The sequence below is a fragment of the Anarhichas minor genome, unplaced genomic scaffold (genome assembly GCF_050575085.1).
Source record: "Anarhichas minor isolate MPS153535 unplaced genomic scaffold, ASM5057508v1 ptg000017l, whole genome shotgun sequence".
In the NCBI taxonomy this organism is placed as follows: domain Eukaryota; kingdom Metazoa; phylum Chordata; class Actinopteri; order Perciformes; family Anarhichadidae; genus Anarhichas; species Anarhichas minor.
This window is the reverse complement of record NW_027466463.1, coordinates 14,678,143-14,697,538: the sequence shown is the minus strand read 5'-3', so window position 1 is coordinate 14,697,538 and position 19,396 is coordinate 14,678,143. Positions and strand designations below refer to the sequence as shown.

General features: G+C 40.3%; 2 protein-coding genes across 3 annotated transcripts; one reads left to right on the top strand and one right to left on the bottom strand.

Moving 5' to 3' along the window:
• Nucleotides 1-9,970: 9,970 nt before the first annotated feature.
• Nucleotides 9,971-14,804, top strand: LOC142951942 (catechol O-methyltransferase domain-containing protein 1-like). Its single transcript, XM_076093871.1, has 7 exons — nucleotides 9,971-10,089; nucleotides 11,517-11,641; nucleotides 11,779-11,884; nucleotides 12,714-12,832; nucleotides 13,167-13,221; nucleotides 14,214-14,347; nucleotides 14,449-14,804. The coding sequence occupies exons 2-7, from the start codon at nucleotides 11,537-11,539 to the stop codon at nucleotides 14,599-14,601; spliced, it is 672 nt and encodes a 223-aa protein (XP_075949986.1). The 5' UTR covers nucleotides 9,971-10,089; nucleotides 11,517-11,536; the 3' UTR covers nucleotides 14,602-14,804.
• Nucleotides 14,805-14,893: 89 nt separating this feature from the next.
• LOC142951941 (non-selective voltage-gated ion channel VDAC2-like) lies at nucleotides 14,894-19,111 on the bottom strand. 2 transcript variants are annotated; one of them, XM_076093869.1, is made up of 9 exons: nucleotides 18,959-19,111; nucleotides 18,276-18,381; nucleotides 18,130-18,179; nucleotides 17,428-17,580; nucleotides 17,293-17,345; nucleotides 16,964-17,191; nucleotides 16,712-16,862; nucleotides 15,806-15,863; nucleotides 14,894-15,721 (listed from the first exon to the last, which is right to left on the bottom strand). In XM_076093869.1, the coding sequence occupies exons 2-9, from the start codon at nucleotides 18,355-18,357 to the stop codon at nucleotides 15,630-15,632; spliced, it is 867 nt and encodes a 288-aa protein (XP_075949984.1). In that variant the 5' UTR covers nucleotides 18,358-18,381; nucleotides 18,959-19,111; the 3' UTR covers nucleotides 14,894-15,629. The 2 variants fall into 2 exon arrangements, with proteins under 2 accessions (XP_075949984.1, XP_075949985.1); XM_076093870.1 differs by having other exon boundaries at nucleotides 18,310-18,381; nucleotides 18,959-19,110.
• Between the last annotated feature and the right edge of the window lie 285 nt (nucleotides 19,112-19,396).

Below are 19,396 nucleotides of genomic sequence, written 5' to 3'. Positions count from 1 at the left end.
TTATTTCCCCTTTAATGACTACCCGCGAACACCACTCTTAATATATCGCCCATGTTTCTAGATTACCGGTGACTAATGAGGATTCAAAATGGCCGTTATCTACATTAATGTCTTTTTATTTGAAAAGTCAATACTGCCCATGTGTGTGTGAGGAATATCCGAGTGAGAGCGACTTGCAGTGATCAGTTATAGGCCTCCCAATTAAAAGGGTTTTGGAAAGCATTGCTGGCATTTATACGAGTACACCGGTGTCTCGTTGTATTTATAATTTTCTACCACTCTATTATTCATTCAAATAACGACAAGATTTTGCTTCTACATTCATCAAACAAGATCCACTTATCAGTATATTTACAATCCCTCCACATACATCTGAATTATTAAATAGGCTCCGAGAGTATGTTGTCACCTATTTTCTCCACAGAGGATCAATGTTCTGCGTTTGCGGGATAAATGGAGCTATACTTTACATATTGCTGTTTTCAAAGTGGTTTTACCCCATGGAGTAGATTCTTGGTGGAGGGCTCTCCGAAGGCCCTGGGTTGACGCAGGAGATATAGCTCAATTTAATGAAAGAGTCTGGCTCAGTAATGACCCCAGTGATTCATATATTCGTAAAGGAAATCAATCCCCACATCAGCTAAGTGCAGAAACAGGATCTTCTGCAGCCCTAAATCTTGGCCCCGGATAATATACGCTAAACTGGAGGTTACATTAAACTGGAGCATGTCATTGATGTGCAGAATAAGAAGACGGATGAAGTTCATTACAGAGCTGAAAACAGGTATGAAGACAAAACATCGACTCCAATAAGGCGCTGTAGAGAGGAGGTAAAACGCAGGCCCAAGGCAGTGCTTTGTCAGACCGGACCGTTGTGCCACCAGACTGTTGTTCTTTCCATCTATGATTTAACACAGCCGAGCGCGGCTAGATGGCACCCGGGAGAGGACTTGATTTTCATGTTTGCCAATCTTCCTCCATACCTGCCCGTGGTGACCATAAATACACTTTTATGCCTCCCGGAGAAATGCTTAAAGAAGCAGTTTGTTCAAGTCCTGTATGGACTCGCAGGGCAATATTCTTGATTGATAACAGCAGCAAAGTTTAGAAGACGCCCCGGAGAGGTTTCCAATCTCATTTGTTTGGGAGTTTTACATTTGAGCATAATTCCCCCTCCGCTGTGTTTATGTGGGTTTGGCCTCCTCTCGTCGGAGTCTTTTGTTCCCACAGTTCACTAATGAGGCAGAGCGCCACCAGTGGCCATGGTCATCTCAAAAGGGTCTTTCGTGGAGGTCTGAGATGTGGCCACCCCAGAACACGAGAGCATTTAAAAAGATTTTTAAAGATCTCCAGGACACCTTTAACATGCTTGGCCTGCTGATAATAGGAAAATAAATTGCTCTCGGTCAGTTAACCCCTTTCAGGATCATTGATGGATTTAGGCTGCATACCATTACGGTTGGGGGAAAACCTAACCAGGGACGCAATTAGCAATATTATATATATACTTTTTTCTAGTAATAGTTTACATAAAAAATGTCAAGAAGGGTATATCGTTTCTAACATGATAGTAAATGCATGAGGAAGCTTTTGTATTTCAAAAGCAAACCAGGAAATGTTAAAGGTTACAGGATTCAGAGCATTAATAGAGCATATATGTTTTTATATATGTTTACTATATGTAAACATATAGCGGAATAACCTGAGCAGAGAATGAAGTCGCTCTCCCTCTCCGTGTGTTGTAATCTGAGTTTCTCTTTGCTCCGCAGGGCTACTAGTAGCCAAAAGATTACAATAAAAATCTGAATATAGTTATATTGAGTTCATTTCAAATTCTCTCCTCTGTGTGTTTGTTGTTTAGAGGAAGCATATTTTCAGAAAAAGTGAAAGGATCACCGTCAGTGTTGTTACCCTTCCACCTGCTTAACCCCTCTTCAGGAGGCACTATGCTAAGACTCACCGACTGGGAGGTCTGTGTACAAAGTGGAATGACCCTCCGCCAAAATAAAACGCAGCTGGCCCTTTAGCCTTCTCTGGGATTGATATATGGTAGCAGCATGACGGTCCCACCCAGTGGCTCTTGTATCATAAATGCCTCCCAGCACAGAGCAGGGTGGGTCAGTGCCGCTGGGATTGGTCGATATCATTTTTATAGAACAAACTTTTCACTAAATATTTATTTATAGTGGAACTGTGTCGTGGTATGATCACAAAATTCAATAAATGATCCAAGTAAATAATCAACTAAATGTACTAAACTAACTAAACTTAACAAAATGAGCTACTGAAGTTTTTGTTTGACTTGCATCAACTTACTTTGTGTGTGATTTCATACTTTTTCCATGTTTTGGCAGATGTCATTACACTCTCATCAAAAACTGAGGCCTCGATGTCACCTCTTTCTTTGAAAGATATATGTTGATTGGGCAGTGACGCAAACAGAGCTATTTTGATACACAGGATTCAATTAATCATTGCTGTCATCACTTCAATCTAAGGCCACGCTAAAGGAGATGACACCCAGACCGAATTAACAGCTTTCAAGTAGCAGCTGTTGGTTGGTGGAGAGTATATTGTACTGTATAGGTTAATGACGGAACAAATAGCGACAAATGTGGCGGTGCCTGAATTTAAGTATTGGTGTAAGTCAATCTTCTAAAAGCATGCTGATGTTTCCATGACCTCGAGGTAATTAACATAATTAACTGTCCACACTAAAAATACATTGAGCTCATAACAAAGGGGGAAAGGTGGCTGGAGACACAACTTCATTAACCTGACCCGTGTGTTTTCGAAAAAGCAGTGGGATGCCAACTATTCGGGATCACCGATATTAAACTCGGTGTCCAGGAGGGAAATAAACACACAAATAGGCCGTGTGTTGATTTTTCCTTCCTTGTGATACATGAACACAGCATGCTGCGATTTAGAGTACGTGAAAACGAGCAAGCGAGCAGAGAAGGGACGGATACATTGCTGAAAAATGCAAATGCTAACTTGACTAACCTACTGGAAACAACAAGAGATCAAACCTAAACAGAAAATGTCAGGATCACCATGTCTTGCATGAAAGAATGGCCATCCAGTCGTATATAATGGTGTCAAACAACATCCTGACGACTGGTATCAGTGAGGGGCTCATCTGACTGAGCTATAATGGAGCTACATCAGACACAAAAAGGAAAGGGAACCACTGCTGCAAATTCTCCAACCCCTCTGAGATTAGAGAAGCCTTTCAAAACCTAAAGCTCATTTCAAAATGAATAGCTGTTCACCCCTGATATTTCCATGATTAATGAAAGTATAGACACATAATCAGAGACCTTCCCACAACGCCTGTTGGGCGATCCAGAGTCTGAAGTGACAGTGTTGCTCCGAGCCAAATGAACAAGACTGAATAACCGACCCACGCGGTCTCCCAGATACACACACACACACACACACACACTGTAACGTAGCATTTAGAGTCACATTACAGCGCCTTCTGCTTTCCCAGTCAATAACAAAATGATTGGTTGGCAGTGGCATGTCTAGTTAGCGGGATATTGTTGCGCTTGACATTTATCATAGCTTCGGGGTCGTGAACTCGGAGCTAAACAGCAATTGAATCATTAAATGTGAGCGGCTGCAGCTTGGCCATCTCAGAGGCACTGACATAAGTGTTTTCATGCTGAAACGAGTGACTAACTTCCGCTAAGATAAACACGTCTTTGTTCAAACTGGGACATTATGCGTTGAGAGGGACAAACACTGCAGGGTTGGTGAGACAATGGCCGCTCTAACGAGGGGATTATTTGCTGCATTTGATATTAATACCAATTACTATTGTAGATGGATGTCCTCCTGTTAATCAAGCCATGTGTTTTGTCAAGAGAGGAGAAAATCATTCCCGTTTAGACTGGATGCATTCAGCCTACTCCGTTCTTGTGACTGTAATGTATAATAACAGCATTATTATTGTAACATACCAGGAAACAACTGGCATGCAGATCAAATTGTCATAGACTATATAAAACAAGTGTTGCAATGGCTTTTCATTCACTTCATTCACTTTGCTTGGCAAACACTCTGACTGCAGGTTTCCAGAAGCAAAATCCCGTCATGTTTTGTCACTCTACATTTGAAAACATTTCCACTGTGAATAGAAATTTAACAAGGCGGCGGCGGCTCTGTTATCAGATAGATTAATTCAGCGGGCACAATCTGTAGTTCAATAAAACAATCCAAATAGCTCAATTTCCACTCTCAAGCTTAAAGCAAATAGGATGCTCAATAAAAACATTGCACCGGCCCTCTCTGTTAAAGAAATCAATAGCTAGAGGACAAAGAACCTATAGCCATCACTTAATTCTCTTATCAGTGTGATTTAGGGGACAAGGATGATGTTAAATAACTGTAAATCCTTATCTTTGACTTTGTGGGTGGTTTATGGCAGTTTCAACAGCAGTTCAGAGACAGAATGTCCATACCTTCTGCCGGTTACACGATTTATAGCTTTATTACTCTTTGTCTAAAAAAGGAGAGAAACATATAATTGAAAGGAAGAGATAGCAGCTAGCTGGTGGGAGAGCCGGAGAGGGGGCACGCAGGAAATAAGAATCATCATCGCTAGAGACATATCACAGCGACAGTTTTATGGCCAAGGAGCCGGCCCTCTGTATTTTGGGGGCCCGTTTTTAACGAAACAAGCGAGATCCAATTTTCTGATTCATCTGCAAACGGTCCAGATTGAGTTTAGTGTTCCGACACCGGGCTTCAAACTGGCCCACATGAGCGTAGAGGTCATGGAGAGGGCTCGGGGAGGTGAAGTCATGAGTTTATGCTCACACTGTCACAGGGCCGCTCATATGTTTTGCCCCCAGTGACAACAAGCCTATTGTTCTCCCTGATAAGGCTTCAGTGTGCACAGTAATGGGAATTAAGCAGGGCATAAGTCACGGAGAAATTGGGTGACAGCAGATCAATAGATAGTGGTGAAGCCTCAGGGACCATTAGGGAAGAGGACCCCTTTGTTTGTCCACTGGTGGGGAGAGTCCGTGGATGTTCGGTTGTGAATCAACTGTAGAGACTAAGAACACACTGAGCTCATAAGAGAGGGGGGGGGGGGAGGTTGCACAAGTTCATCAGCCTGACCCGTGTGTTTGTGGGACGCAATCATGGGGTCACACATTTTGTTTTATAAATATAGACAATCTGCTGTTGTTACAGGCTGCAATGCAACCAGTTTGAGCTGCAACTAAGATTATTCCCTTTATCGGTTAGTCTGTCAGTTATATTGTTAATTGGGGACAGTTTTAAAAGAGTCGGTTCACACAAAACACAACAAAAATAATTATCTTCAGAAACGCAAAACTATGTGCATGGCTAATGAGAAAATATGCTCTATTGAAATTTTGGGTGAACAAACCCACATTGTCCATAAAAGTGTAGAAAATGTCACAAAATAAAGAAGAAGAAAATCCATTTCATACGTCAGCAGTGCCGTTTTAAGTTTCAGCTCTCCTTTGTCTACAGGAGCGAGTACGTTTCCGAGAGCCTGTGTAGCACATGTTTTTGTTGACTGTGGGAAAAGCGTACAGCACGATCACAGACGCCCTGCAGCCCTTCGCGGGAGCTAAAGGATGGAAATGCATTAGCCTTAATCTTAACAGTGTTCAAAATGATTAACCAGATCGTGACAACTCCGATGAAACAGATTCCCCCATTAAGTTCTTCAGGCAACTGCATATTGTGGCCATCACTCCGAGACATTCCCACTTAAATGCACAGATAATTTGTTGTTGCATTGCATTATTCCTGCCCCATAACCAGACCCCAGCTGAGCGAGCAATGTGCCAATGACAGCTAAAGATATTAATTAGTATATCGCGATGGCGGCACATGCATTTTCACTATTAATAAATTCCAAGTCATCGCGTTGTGATTTAATTATAAATTATGTAAATGGTTGCCATGAATCATTTAGGTCTATGCATTTTATTAGCTAAATGGGTGAGCAGAATGTCGGCATATCACAATGAGGAGGATTTACACACTTGAGTGATGACAGCACAAGTACAAGAATATTTAGTGACTTGGTCACAACTTCATGTAGGCCCCCCTGCTAATGGCACAACACATTCCACATGAATAATTGACTAAAGATGATGCTTAATGACTATTAAAGGGTCATGTTTACCCAGAGGTCTTGGGTTTCTAAAGTTCTTTGGTGTGTACATTAAGTGCTGCACAATAAATTATTAACAAAATATTGCACATCATAATATTCTATCTATTTAAGCTCCATGCAGCGCAATGTGCCACTGTTTCACCAGCAAGGACGGGAGTTGTTTGGATCTTTTCTTTTAATTTACAAGCAAAAATTATCTTTCTCAAACTTCTCAATTGTGAAAATTCACTGCTTTTCTTTGTTTAATATAATTGTGAAAATTGAATATCTCTGGATGTTGGACAGAACAAGTACTTGAAACTAAACATAAATAAAATATTTTGCTGAAAAATATAATATCCAAACTGGTTCATTTTCTGTTGGACGAATATCCATCAATCGTCTAATCACATCGGCTCTACTCTGAACACATCTCTCATATGTTCAACAATTCAAATGAGTCGGGTGTATAGTTCATCGACGGCTGTCCTCTAGTTAGAGAAGCAATCGACCAATCACAATTCTGTAGGTGGAATTAAGAATGAGTCATCTTCCTCTGCTGGAGCCAGAAAAACAGCAACAGAAATTGGCTGCATGAATAGCAACGAGATTGGATGGGATCCATGCAGCGCCAGAGTTTGTCAATTTACAGAAATAATCTAAATTAAAACCATAAAACCTTAAATATGCATTTTTTTTTTTATTCATCAACAAAACAAAATAATCCTCTTTCCCAAACAGAAATGTGTTCAAATGAAGAAAATGTTGGGGCTGAATGGATTAAATGTACTAAACAGCAATTCATTCCAATTATCAGGCTTATTTTATAGACTAAAAATGTATTTAAAATGTTAATCAATAGATTAATCAATAATGGAGAGGTTAGCTGCAGCCCTAGAACAATATTAGGGACAAGAAATAATATCTCAATCACACGCTGGACACGCACAATCACTGTAACAGCATAACGGACAGAGGAGTGATGGAATAGCTAAACACCCGGTGACACTGTACATGGAAACTTGTTTCTATTATTTCATAGTGAAATCTATATCAGAGTACAGATATCTACATCTTTTTCTACCACTTTTCTTCTTGTCAAGTTGATGTATTTCCAGGAACAAGGAGTATGTTTGGTTTCAAGAAGGCTGTCAAATTGAACCGTCAGGCTGCACTTTTTGATGGAGTCGCATCGCTCGCTCATCTGTCAGTCAAAGAGAAAGACTGCTGCCAAAGTCAAATTCGAGAGTTGAGAGGAGCGGACTTGCGTGACATTTCATTGTCTGGCGAGAGCAGAGAAGTCTGAGGAGCACAGTTCAGCTCTGGTTTTAAAACTTGTAGGTAATAATGTGTAGTATAGCGAGTAACATGGTTGATCGAGTAGGTCGCTTAAAGCTTAACAAGAGCTATGTAGAGAAAGATAATAGACTCATAAAGTGCTCTGTAGTCTGTGATAAAAACAGAATATTGCCTCATCACACGTACAAAGACGGCCTACACATTTCGGAGCCCATTAATCATCCCGGCATGTGACATCATAAAACACTTCTTCTCATAGACAGTAGACTCGAGTCAGGCCGGCTCATAAAATCCGATCATCACAACAGTGCCGGACATTGTTCTGGCAGAGCAGAAAATTCCCCGACCCGGGGAAGAGTGTCTCTCTGCTGGATGGTTACAGTGTTTACTCACACAAGCGGCTTACCCCGAGGCGAGCTCCACACCTCAGCTGCCCAGCTGGAAGCGTCCCAGCCCCCCCCCGGAGGAATACTCTGCCCTCCCTTGCTGTCCAGACTCTGTCAGTCAGTCGGCGGCGGCGGCGGCGGCAGGGCCAGCAGCCACAGCTTCCTGTGAGAAGAGAGAGCGTCAGATTGCCGGCTGTCCATCAGGTAGAACAGTTAGGACGAGGTGTCGTACAGAAAACAGCACTTCATCCACATCGTAGAATGAATACTAATCTCTGCACACTGTCCTTATCGAACAGGAAGCTGTGCGATCACGGTCGCCTTACAATGTATTGAGTGACGCATGATTTGTGGCAATTATGAGAGTAAATTAAAGCTGCAATTATTAACAATAGCTCTCAAATGCAGATTACTGAATACAAGCCAGATTGTAACAATTTCAACAACGTCCTTACTTTTCACATAAAAGAGTCCCAGTGTGAAACAGTAAAGAAACTCTGGTCCCCGTGGTTGATTGGCCGATAATCCCCTTAAAGTCAATTATCTACAGCACTTAACCCTTCACTGTAGTAAGCCTAATGGTGTGATCTGCCTGTCACCCCATGCTCATGTGTGTCACGCAGATGTAATCAAGCAACAGCCCTCCTCGCACAAAGCACATTGGTCTGAAGACACAACTTCTTATGGGCAATTGTAAACACACCTTCATATAAAACACACACACACACACACTACCAGAAACAAAAACAGACTCACACACAGCATGTAACCCATTATGGTCTCTAATAAACTAGACCAGACTTAATGTCATGTAGACTTGTATATACACACACAATACCTTTGTGTCTTTGATGCTTAATGTATCAAACCAGAACTATTTTTTATTAAAAAGGTCAACCAGATTATCTACATGTGAATAAACCAATACAAATACTGAAAAGGAGAAACAAAATGTTGAACATAACGTACTTTCCTATCACAAAATGAGATGCATTCATCAGTCAAATACCAAACTATTTTTTTCGTCTGTATTATTTACTGGAGACAAACTGTGCAACATCGGCATGAGTGAGCTTCACTGCCTTGACAACACTGCCCCTCTCTGTATGAAAACATGTATTACAAGTCCTGACCTATTTATCTCATTTATAGCAAGAAGTGCAATATTTTATCTTAAAAGTCTTTTTATCAGCTTTGTCATAATATTCAAGTTCGAGCCAATACTGGATTTGTATTAAAAGGTCAATAATCCTGATATATAACCGCAGTTCTTCACCGATCCCCCCGGGTATTTGACATACAGAAAGTCAGAAGATGAATTCACTTTTTACATTTAATTGTTTTTATAACAAACTCCATTCATTCATATTTGAAAGCACCTGAATATATTATGTTACCACAAAACATGATAACTCACTCATTAAGTTCTAACCAAAACTCTACAGAGTCCATATTAATGTGAATTAATAGTGTGTAGTAACTAAAGACACACTCGTTTATTCCCTGCTGGGTTGTCACCTGTTTGACTGTTTTCATACTGTTTTTGATCTTCAGTTTCATTGTGACAATGTTCTCCATCTAAAACTCCTTAACATCTTTCAATAAAAAGAATGTGCAACTGTATCTGCTTTACTTGTGTTTCTGCGAATACATAGAGTCAGCAGAAATACATTTAGTCAAGTCTTTATGTCGTTTTGAGCAGAAATCAGTACATGTTATACTTCCATTTTGTTGCAGCTTTATATATATATATATATATATATATATATATATATATATATATATATATATATATTCCACTATATTGCAGAGGGAATATATTGCACTTTTTACTACAGTAGTCAGACAGCTGTGACTAGTTCCTTTGAATATTTAGACACAGATTAATGTTGTTTACATGTTAATGCATGAATGGTACTTACACTTTTGAAACTTGCTTATTTCTGCAGATGATGTGTTTGCACTTTTAATCAGCTGTATTTTTGACTCGTAACAGATTAAATTCGCAGGGTGGTGTCGATACATTGACTGATGTACAGGAGGAATACTTTGTCTACCACTGTTCAGTTGCACACATTACATTATCATCGGAACTTGAACGCAGCAGTGACATGGGCGTCTGTTTCACAATCCTATCATGAGACAGGCTGCAGGTCATATGACTGTTATCTCTGCATGACTGACCGAATTATTTCTGCACAAGTTCATTTGGGCGCACACTCGCACGCAAGCAACAGTCTTCTTAGAGGCAACTTGGTGAGTTGTTTTTCATAAAACCGTTTGCAGCTACGGGTGTGTTTTATGTCTCAGCTCTGCACGATATTTGTTATTCATATCAAGAGGAGTTTGTCTAGTTAAATCTGCATTCGATTTATCACCTTTTTTTCGTGCGATTAGCTTTAGTTAAGAGTCGCTAAACACACAACAGCAGCCATAGTCACATGGTGGTAGCTACACTTATACAATACGCCGTCAGAAACGCAACAGAAGTGTCCGTACTGGTCAAAGCGATTTCATCAGGGCGGCGCTTCGCCTCTATTAGCAGTATTACGGTACAGCGCTAAACCAACACGGAAAAGCTTGAGCTGGCTGGGATCACGTTTATTGTCGTGTATTAAACGCAGTTGTCGTTTTAAATCATGTCTTTTCGGAGCATTTCTAAAGAGGCACTGGCTGGATCCATCACACTGGGAGTTGTGTGGCTCGCCGGTTATTTCTTTGGTAAGAGAGAAGCCCTAAAGGCTCGACTTTAAAGCGTTATAACGTCGCTACTACACCGGATTAGTGCGTGTACCAGGGTGGTTTAAACCACTAGGGGGCAGTGTTACAGAACATCTCCAATCTCTGGGGGTTTTGGGGGGGGGTTTATGTAGGTTTGGTGGTTTTAAAGGATCTACACAGAGGAATAAAAATCATTTGTAATTTTCGTCTGACATAGAAAATTGACATCAGGCAATAAATATTCTCCCTCAGACAGGTTTTGCTGGGTGATAATATTATACTATCATTCATTGTGGCTTTCTTTATACTTTGAACTGTTAGAATTGAGTGACCTAAATATTTGTCTCACCTAATGCTACCGTAAAACACCTTTTAGCTCGTGTGTTTCATGAGTAAGAGGGAAGACATAAGCAAATGTAGAATATGAATGTAGTTATTAGTAATTGAACTAAACATGTATGCATGATTATGTCAATCCCATGTTTCACTTCATACAGTATGTTTTATATGGTGTTATGTGTTGTACAGAGAACCTGCCTCAGCTGTGTGCAGCACTATTACCCAAGAAGAAGTTTACAGATAAAACCCAGTACAAAGTCCCCGTCATTCATTCATTCATTCACTCCAGCCTCTATTGACCCTCAGAACGGCAAACAAAACTGCAAAGCCTTCGATGTAGAAACAGAGAAAACGTAGGGACACAAACAGAATGTGTTAGTCGAGACCGATTCATCGTTTTTCCCTCAAGATGTCAAGCTATACCGTCTTCATTTCTTTATCTGGATCTGTTGCTGCCAATGCAATAATTGTATTTCCCCACTGAGACCATTTAAGTTTAATCTAATCAAATAACTGCTTTAACAAGACCAGACGTCAGTTTCCTGAAAGATGTATAAACGGCACGGCGTCACGGTGCTCTTAAGGTCCTCATAATTGTTTCATGGTTCACGTTTTGTCCTCAGGGAAAAAGAAATCTTCCAGAATGAGCATCTCCAAAAGTCACTGCGGGGGGAAAGACGACCCGCTGCTGCAGTACGTTCTCAATAACTCCTTGAGGGAGCATCCGGCCCTGAAGAAACTCAGACTGGTGAGCACGTCTTCTTGGCGTCCGGAATACAGATGTGCTCTGGCACAATTAAGCGCTCGATGTCATGAGACGTAGTCACGTTTTGCGGACTAAATTGTTCAAACTAATGCAACTGGTTTCCCGCTCATTGCTTTCAGAGGACAATGGAACACTCCTGGAACATCATGATGGTCGCCTGTGAGCAGTCGCAGTTCATGGCCAATCTGGCAAAACTAATCAAAACCAAGAAAGCCTTAGAGATCGGTAAGGGCCTCATATCTAGTCTGTGAAACACATACGCCTCGAATCACTTCCACGATCCTGTTCAGGGACTACGAGTACCTATACATGCTTGGAGTCCGACTTTGAATTCTAGTGTAGTTAGTCTCATGTTTACGTATTAAATCACTCTAATATATACATTTATTTTGAACAGACGTATTTAGTGCACTTAGGTTATGATGCACTTGTACACTCTGAATGTTTTTATATATCTATAGTGTACGGGTGCAAATATAAAACATCTATAGTGTGCATATATAGATGTTTTATGTTTTTGTGGGAGTTTTTTTTCATGCATTGTCACTTTTATGCTCTGGAGCTGAGGAACTGTCATTTCATTTTGAAATGAAAAACAAAACACTTGAAACTTGAATCTAATTACACTGAAGACGAGGACGCGTCACAGTAAATAAAGACCTGTCCCTTCATCGCGCTGCAGTGCTGTCACAGCAATACATTACATGCACACATCTGAAAAAGCTGATGAGAAACCTGGCTACACTTATGTGTGGCCAAGAAACCAGCTTTTCCCCCACAATACTATATCGTATCACGTCTACGGAAAACAGGTTTCTTGGATGACATCTAAGAAATCAGATTACTTTAGAAAGCTGACCGTAACCCGCAAAACCAGAATGTTATTTGCCTTTACTCAATGAAGTGTCCAGTGTGTTTGCCCTTTCTATAGAGTGCAGGAATGAGTCCTAAAACACGGAAATTAGTTCGCATTTTTGCACTTCTCTGGAAGTCAATGGGTTTTTCTTTAATAGATTTTTCCCATCATGCTCATTTCAGTGCCCTCTCATTGCAGGAGTATACACAGGTTACAACACGCTGAGCATCGCACTGACTTTGCCCGACGATGGCGTTCTGGTGGCGTGCGACGTCAGTGAAGACTACGCCGACATTGGCAAACCCTTCTGGAAAGAGGTGCCGTTCTCGTCCATGTTGAAGCGTTTGTCAAAACATTGTATTATGGCGGAGTTCAGCCAGTATGTGATGAGGCGACGACTTCAGCCTGTTCATACATTTCCTGGAATGTTTTATCTTGTGTACAGTATGTAAACCTACAGTCAGCTGTATCCAGACTGGGAATTTGACTCGTGAAAATAGCATATAGTCATATTTGCCAACATCATGCATGTAAAAACACTCATAAAAGACACCATGATATGCTGCAATACATGATTTCTCATCTGTCATCAGACAACTTATCTGCTCCACTTTCACTTTTGAAAATATTCTTGTTTCTTTTTGTTTACAGGCTGGAGTGGAGCAGAAAATTGATCTACGCATACAGCCGGCACTGAAAACTCTAGGTACAGTAATACATCTTGTTCAAATATGTACAATTTTCTGATGCAAAAGTTACAAAAGTCATTCAAGGCGGCTTGTGTTTGCCTGAAATAACACATCGCAATGGGGTTAATATAATTAACTATTTTCCAAAAGTTAAAATCTCTTCAAATAGCCACACAAAAGTTGAGATTTATACTTTATCTGAAGCGTTTTTAAAAAGTTAATGATGTGATTGGCTGATTTGTAAAAAAAATCTGACAGCTGGCGTTTTAGCTAAACCGGTTCATATTAACACAGGTGAGTTCACCTGGAAAAATTAGCATATTGTAATGTTACCTGAACGTAGCATAACTAATGGCTGCATACGTTTTGCTAACTCACCAGGGTCTGCAGCTCGTCTCGTTACTCCGTCGCGGTCCATAAACATTCTTTCCGAATCAATCGAACCGGAAACACGTGTGAGCGTCGCAGCTTCTGAAGTTCTGTCAACTAGAATCAACGCCGGGTGACGGTGACGACGTATTGTTACGTAATCAGGATCACATTACCGTGTATGCGCGTGTGAGTGCGTTACTTTACTAACCACTGCCGGTATACAGTATTAGTGATTCAACTTGCATAGTAGTCATTAAATTAGTAAGATCAAATAAAACTCATTTAATCAAATGATATCACCAAAGATCTGCTTTAATTCTTTGATTGGTGAATGTTTCATAAAACTACTCTAAAGCTGTTTTGGTTTTTTTAGACTAATTTTTTTAACTTTTTCAGATTTATAAAATGAGAATGATCTTCATATTTTCTTTAATTTGTTTTAATTACCTTATTTCATTTTATTAGATATATAGAATGACGGTCTTTCCAAATTAGTTTCATATCCAGCAGTGTGAATACTGTTGACCAGAAGGAGATAGACGTTGGGTGACAGATGCAGTACATTATAATGTTATAATGAAATGTTAAATATAACCTGAAGTATAATTTACCTCTCTGTTCCTTTTGTTTCTTTCAGATGATCTCTTGTCAGATGGCCAGGCTGAAACATTTGACTTTGTCTTTATTGACGCAGACAAAGTCAACTATGACAACTACTACGAAAAGTCTCTCCAGTTGTTGAGGAAAGGGGGAATCATTGCTATTGACAATGTAAGGGCTTACTCATGGATAAATATTTAAGTTTGAGTTCTTGCAGTAGGATATTTAAACAAGCTAGTCACCCCAACGTTGTTTTTTTTCTGCTCCTCCAGGTGCTGTGGGGTGGAAAGGTGTTGAATCCGACCCCCGGGGATGAAGACACTGTGGCCATCGACAAGCTGAACAAGAAGTTGCACCGAGATGCTCGAATCAACCTGAGCATGCTCACAGTGGGAGATGGGCTCACACTAGCTATCAAACTATAGGCCAGACGTCTGCTAAGTGCAGTGAGTCATGGGCTTTGGAAGGTAACTCTGTATGTCCTTTTTTTTTTAAGTTAGGTGAACTTTTATATGAGAAATGTGACGGGAGCTAAAACATGTAATATCCTCATTGGTTTTACAGTTACAAGGAAAAGTTTGAATGAAATAGTGAAGACATTTGATTAAAAAAAACACTGCCCATGTCATTTGTTTTTGTCGTGCATACTTATTGATTTCGTAACATTCTCCATGCTGTGTAACTCTAGTGTTGTGTAATCACAAGAGAGGATAGCGGTTGACTTCAGGACTTTATTGCAAAGGTTAGACACACACACCAACACACTTCCTGATTAGTGTCACAGTCCTCAGAAATGGGAAGAAAAGTAGAGGATTCACTCTTGATATTCTTTCACTCGTCACACTGAGGAAAATAAAAATCCATTTAGCATCGTCTTGCAACTTAGAAGGTATTCTAAGTAGCGGAGGTCTCTAAATCATCACACAGCATAATTAAGCCTCTAGAAAGATAAGTGAAGACGAGCCACTACAATGGCCTCGATCTCGATAAGCATGATTTGTTGGAGTAAACCTTCCAATGGGTAGACCATCACCACTAAAATACAAATAAGATGTGCAAATAAAACAAAGGAGGAAGAGCTTAAATAAAGATATAATCTACTGTGCAAATTAACAGCTCAGATTTACATTCTACAATATCACACTTCAGCAAAATAACAAGGTTTTGGAAACCATTCCATGATGCACCCGGAGGAGGGTTCACTATCGAGGATGAACTGGAAGTAACTGATAAATACACGGGATTTGAAACATGACTAGTTACTGCCACAACAATAAAAAGTGGGCTGGTGTCATGGTTTCTATTTTAACAGTGCTCGACAACTGGGGATTGTGTTTTTTTGTTTTGTTGTGGCTTCGCCTCTTTAAAATATCTGTTGCTGACAAGACGGGAACACAAAGGATCAGATTCAGCTGAGATTTCTCGTCCTACTTTGAAAAGGCCGAGCAGATCCTCATGCCTCCAGCTCCAGGCCCAGGCCAAGTTTGTGACCACCGGCATTGATGTTCTTCCCGTCCACCAGTGCAGAGAGGATGAGTTTCATACCTGAAATACAAAAAATGAGTGAGTTATTGAAGGAAAACTCTATTGTGTTTTTAAATTGTATATGAGAGGAGAGATGGTTCTTACCAGGCCGGAGAGTCTGGGCGTATCCAATTCCTACCAAGCTGGCATTATTCACCTTAGCCTGGAGAAAAAGCATTAAATCATTAAACTAGTGCAGCCTGCAAGGCTACACAAGCTTCTATTTTTGTTATTCTAAAGTGGCAATAGACCATCTCTTCTTCAACCCAGCTGACACAACCATTAAGCTTTATGCAAATGAACGCACGCAATGCAACAACGTCACAGATATGCAAATGAGCGTATCTGACGTCCTACTTTTATTGGAAGAGTTGCACAGGAGATATATATATATATATATATATATATATATATATATATATATATATATATATATATATATATATATATATATATATATATATATATATATATATATATATATATATATATATATATATATATATATATAGCTATATTGCATTCTGTTCTCCACAGTGACTTCGGTTGTTCCACCGTCTGCCATTTCCGCTACTGGGAATAATAACTGCAAAGAACTTACATTGAGACTCTTACATAACCGGGGGAAACAAAAGCACTATGCTCTTCCTGTTTTGGTTGATGCACTTCCTTTGGCCCGTAAATTGAGCCATTATTTTTCCAGGGAGATCAGACATGAATCATTAAAGCGAGGCTTGTATGGAACCAATTAGAACGCTGATGGAGTCATTGTACTAAAGCCGTTACATTGTGCAATCAACATTTACATCATAATGATGAGTTTAAGATTTTGATATACTGGATGTACTTTAAATCCAAGTAAGATTTTTTTTTAAATCCTTACAAACACCAATCCCTTATTCCTCGGCCTGATTTACAAAGAACTAAACTTTTTCTAGACACCCTGTTGACAAACATGGGGGGGAAACATAACTTCCTTGAGGGAGGTATACAGAAAAGAAAGACACGTACTGATATGGAGGCACTGGAGTCTAACTGGTATTTTGCAGCAATTCCAAAGCGAGTGCCGTTGCTGCCTGCAGTCCAGGCCAGATTCACAGCAGTCTCCAGTTGGTCGTTGACCTTCTGGTAAATAGATCCACCAAACTCCGAACCGTCATTTCTGAGAGGAAGAAAGAAATGAGTAACATCGCATGTCAGTACAAGCTAATTGTGTTACGTTACTCATCTCGCTTGGTTCGAATGCTTGATGCTAAAACGTACACATTGGTGTGGAGCTGGAAGTCTCCGGTCTGGTAACCAACTGAAAAGTTACTCTGAGCCATCTTTGATTTGGCCGAGTCAAAGGTCATCTGGTAGCCGGCCAGCCAGCCCTCGTAGCCGGCTACTGCTGCTCCGTGGATCGTAGGACCGGCGAAATCTAAATCCACATCAACACCGACATTAAGGTATTCCCTTTTGTAAGCAGTCTTGACCTTGCCGCTCTTCTTGCTGTTGAATTTAAAAAAGAAACGTGAGGAAGTGGCATCAGAAAGACGTACTTTATACAATGATAGCATGCTGTGGTTTTACGATTACAAAGTGTAGCTTACCCGGTATTTGGCGAAAATGTAGTGTCAAAAGTAAGCTTCAGCCCTTTGGTGATCTAAAGAGGATCATTCCATCAGTCACACTTCATTTAGAGCTTAAGTGGGGTGATAAGCAACATAGCAGAGGTTTCAATTTACCTGATCCTCAACACAAATTTCGGTTCCGAGTGTGTTTTCCGTGGTCCACTTCTCTGTGAACGTCAGCCCGTACTCTGCCCACTTATACTTGGTCTCCAGGGCTCCGGTGACCTTGCTGGTGTCTACGTTGGACGAGCCGGACGTTTTAAACTCCTAAAAAGGGAAAACAAGAGGAAAGTGATCCTACCTGAAAAAAATGTGGAAGATGGAGTAGTTCCTCCACAAACAGCGGAGAGACTTAACTAATGGTGGACTGGAGTTGAACCGACTGACCAATTAATGAGAATAAATAATATTATTTACGGAGGGTTGGTTTTCTGATGGCTGCAGCTATAGACCACAGGCACAGCTGATCCAGATTAAAACATAAATAGCTTTACTCCTCTGAGCCAATCAGATCAATAGTTTACCATCTCTAGCGCCACTACACTTGACAGCACTACACACCTTGATCCTGTTTGGATCGATTTACAGGTGTGAGTCAGCTTTCTCCACTATGAACATTAATTAAAACCAGGCTCACCAATGAGTACCTACACACTAACTAATGGCACTAACTGCATTCAAGTCAACAAATAAAGAGAAAAGACGGCTACTCAAAGCTCTGTAGGGCACCTTTATTTTTGTTTTAGGAAGATTCTGTCTTGTTTTGATAATACCTGCAATGCACTGCTGTATGTTTAAAGTCACAGCTGTACTCACCACTCCAGTTGAAGACTTTGTCTTCACATCAAGCTTAACCATCCCAAAACCTGCAAGGAAAGTGAAAGTGAGGAACCAACGTTAATGGGCGTGGAAATACATTTCAAAACAGCCGGCCTATCCTCTGTTGTTCAATAAATACACACTCATAAAACTGTCTTTTATCTTGCTTCCAGTTACCATATCCCTTATTGAATATGTCCTTTGCTGATTTTCCAAGGTCTGCATATGTTGGAGGAACTGCCATTTCTCCTGTCACAAAAAAAAGAGTGTACAGAAAAGTCAGAAAATAATCTCTAAAAACTGTTGAACAATTATAACCTTAAAATGTTTGCATTGTGAAACACCTGCACCAACTACTTATATATATATATATATATATATATTAATTAACTCAGACTCATTAGGTCTCCATACTGTTGTAACGTCGCCTCTTTGTCAAGGTTAGACAACGAGGAGTGTCCTCTTACAGTAACCAGAAACACAAGTATGTTAATATAAAGGGAGGACTGATGGTGTGACAGCATAGTTTAATGTCTTTCTCTTTGACATTACTATAATTCGGCAATAGGATTATTAAAGCAGCCGTGGGTAGAATTTAACATGCATTGCTGTGACTTAAATACATACACACTTGAGGATTGCATGTTCCTACTTTTGTATTATCTAAAAGGCAAACTATACGACCTATTACAGGGTCACTGCTAAAGTATTTTAAAGGAGGGGAAACCGTCCCTTGCTAGCAAACGGGTCGTTTGATAACCATATTCGACATTTAAACAAAACACACGTTGACCAGGATAAGTAATAAATACGGCCTGTTACTTACCGAGTATTACTGTTGTCGATTATGTAGCTGTCAACTTGTGAGAGTGGGCAAAAAGCGGTTGAAATATCGACGGGACCCGGTGTAGGACGATATGGAGGAGATACCGCAACCAACAAACACCCTCCTGACCTCGGCGCCGGAAGGACCCACGATTTAGTAGGTTTGTCTTGCGCCTGACTGAAATACGAACGAGATGAGGATTTTGGTTATTTTCGATCACTTCATTAAGTATTTGTTCTGTGGTTTGACAACAGCAGACGTAGTTCTTGTCATTTGTAAGAGTCGCCATTTTTCATGCCAAATGTGAGCCGCTAGCACACAGGCAGGTGGAAGACACCTATATTACCACGGAAACCAATATGCTAATTTTCGATCCAGTCTATAATGACCTTTTATTACTCTATATTACCTCATTACCTTACCAATGCAAGGAAAATA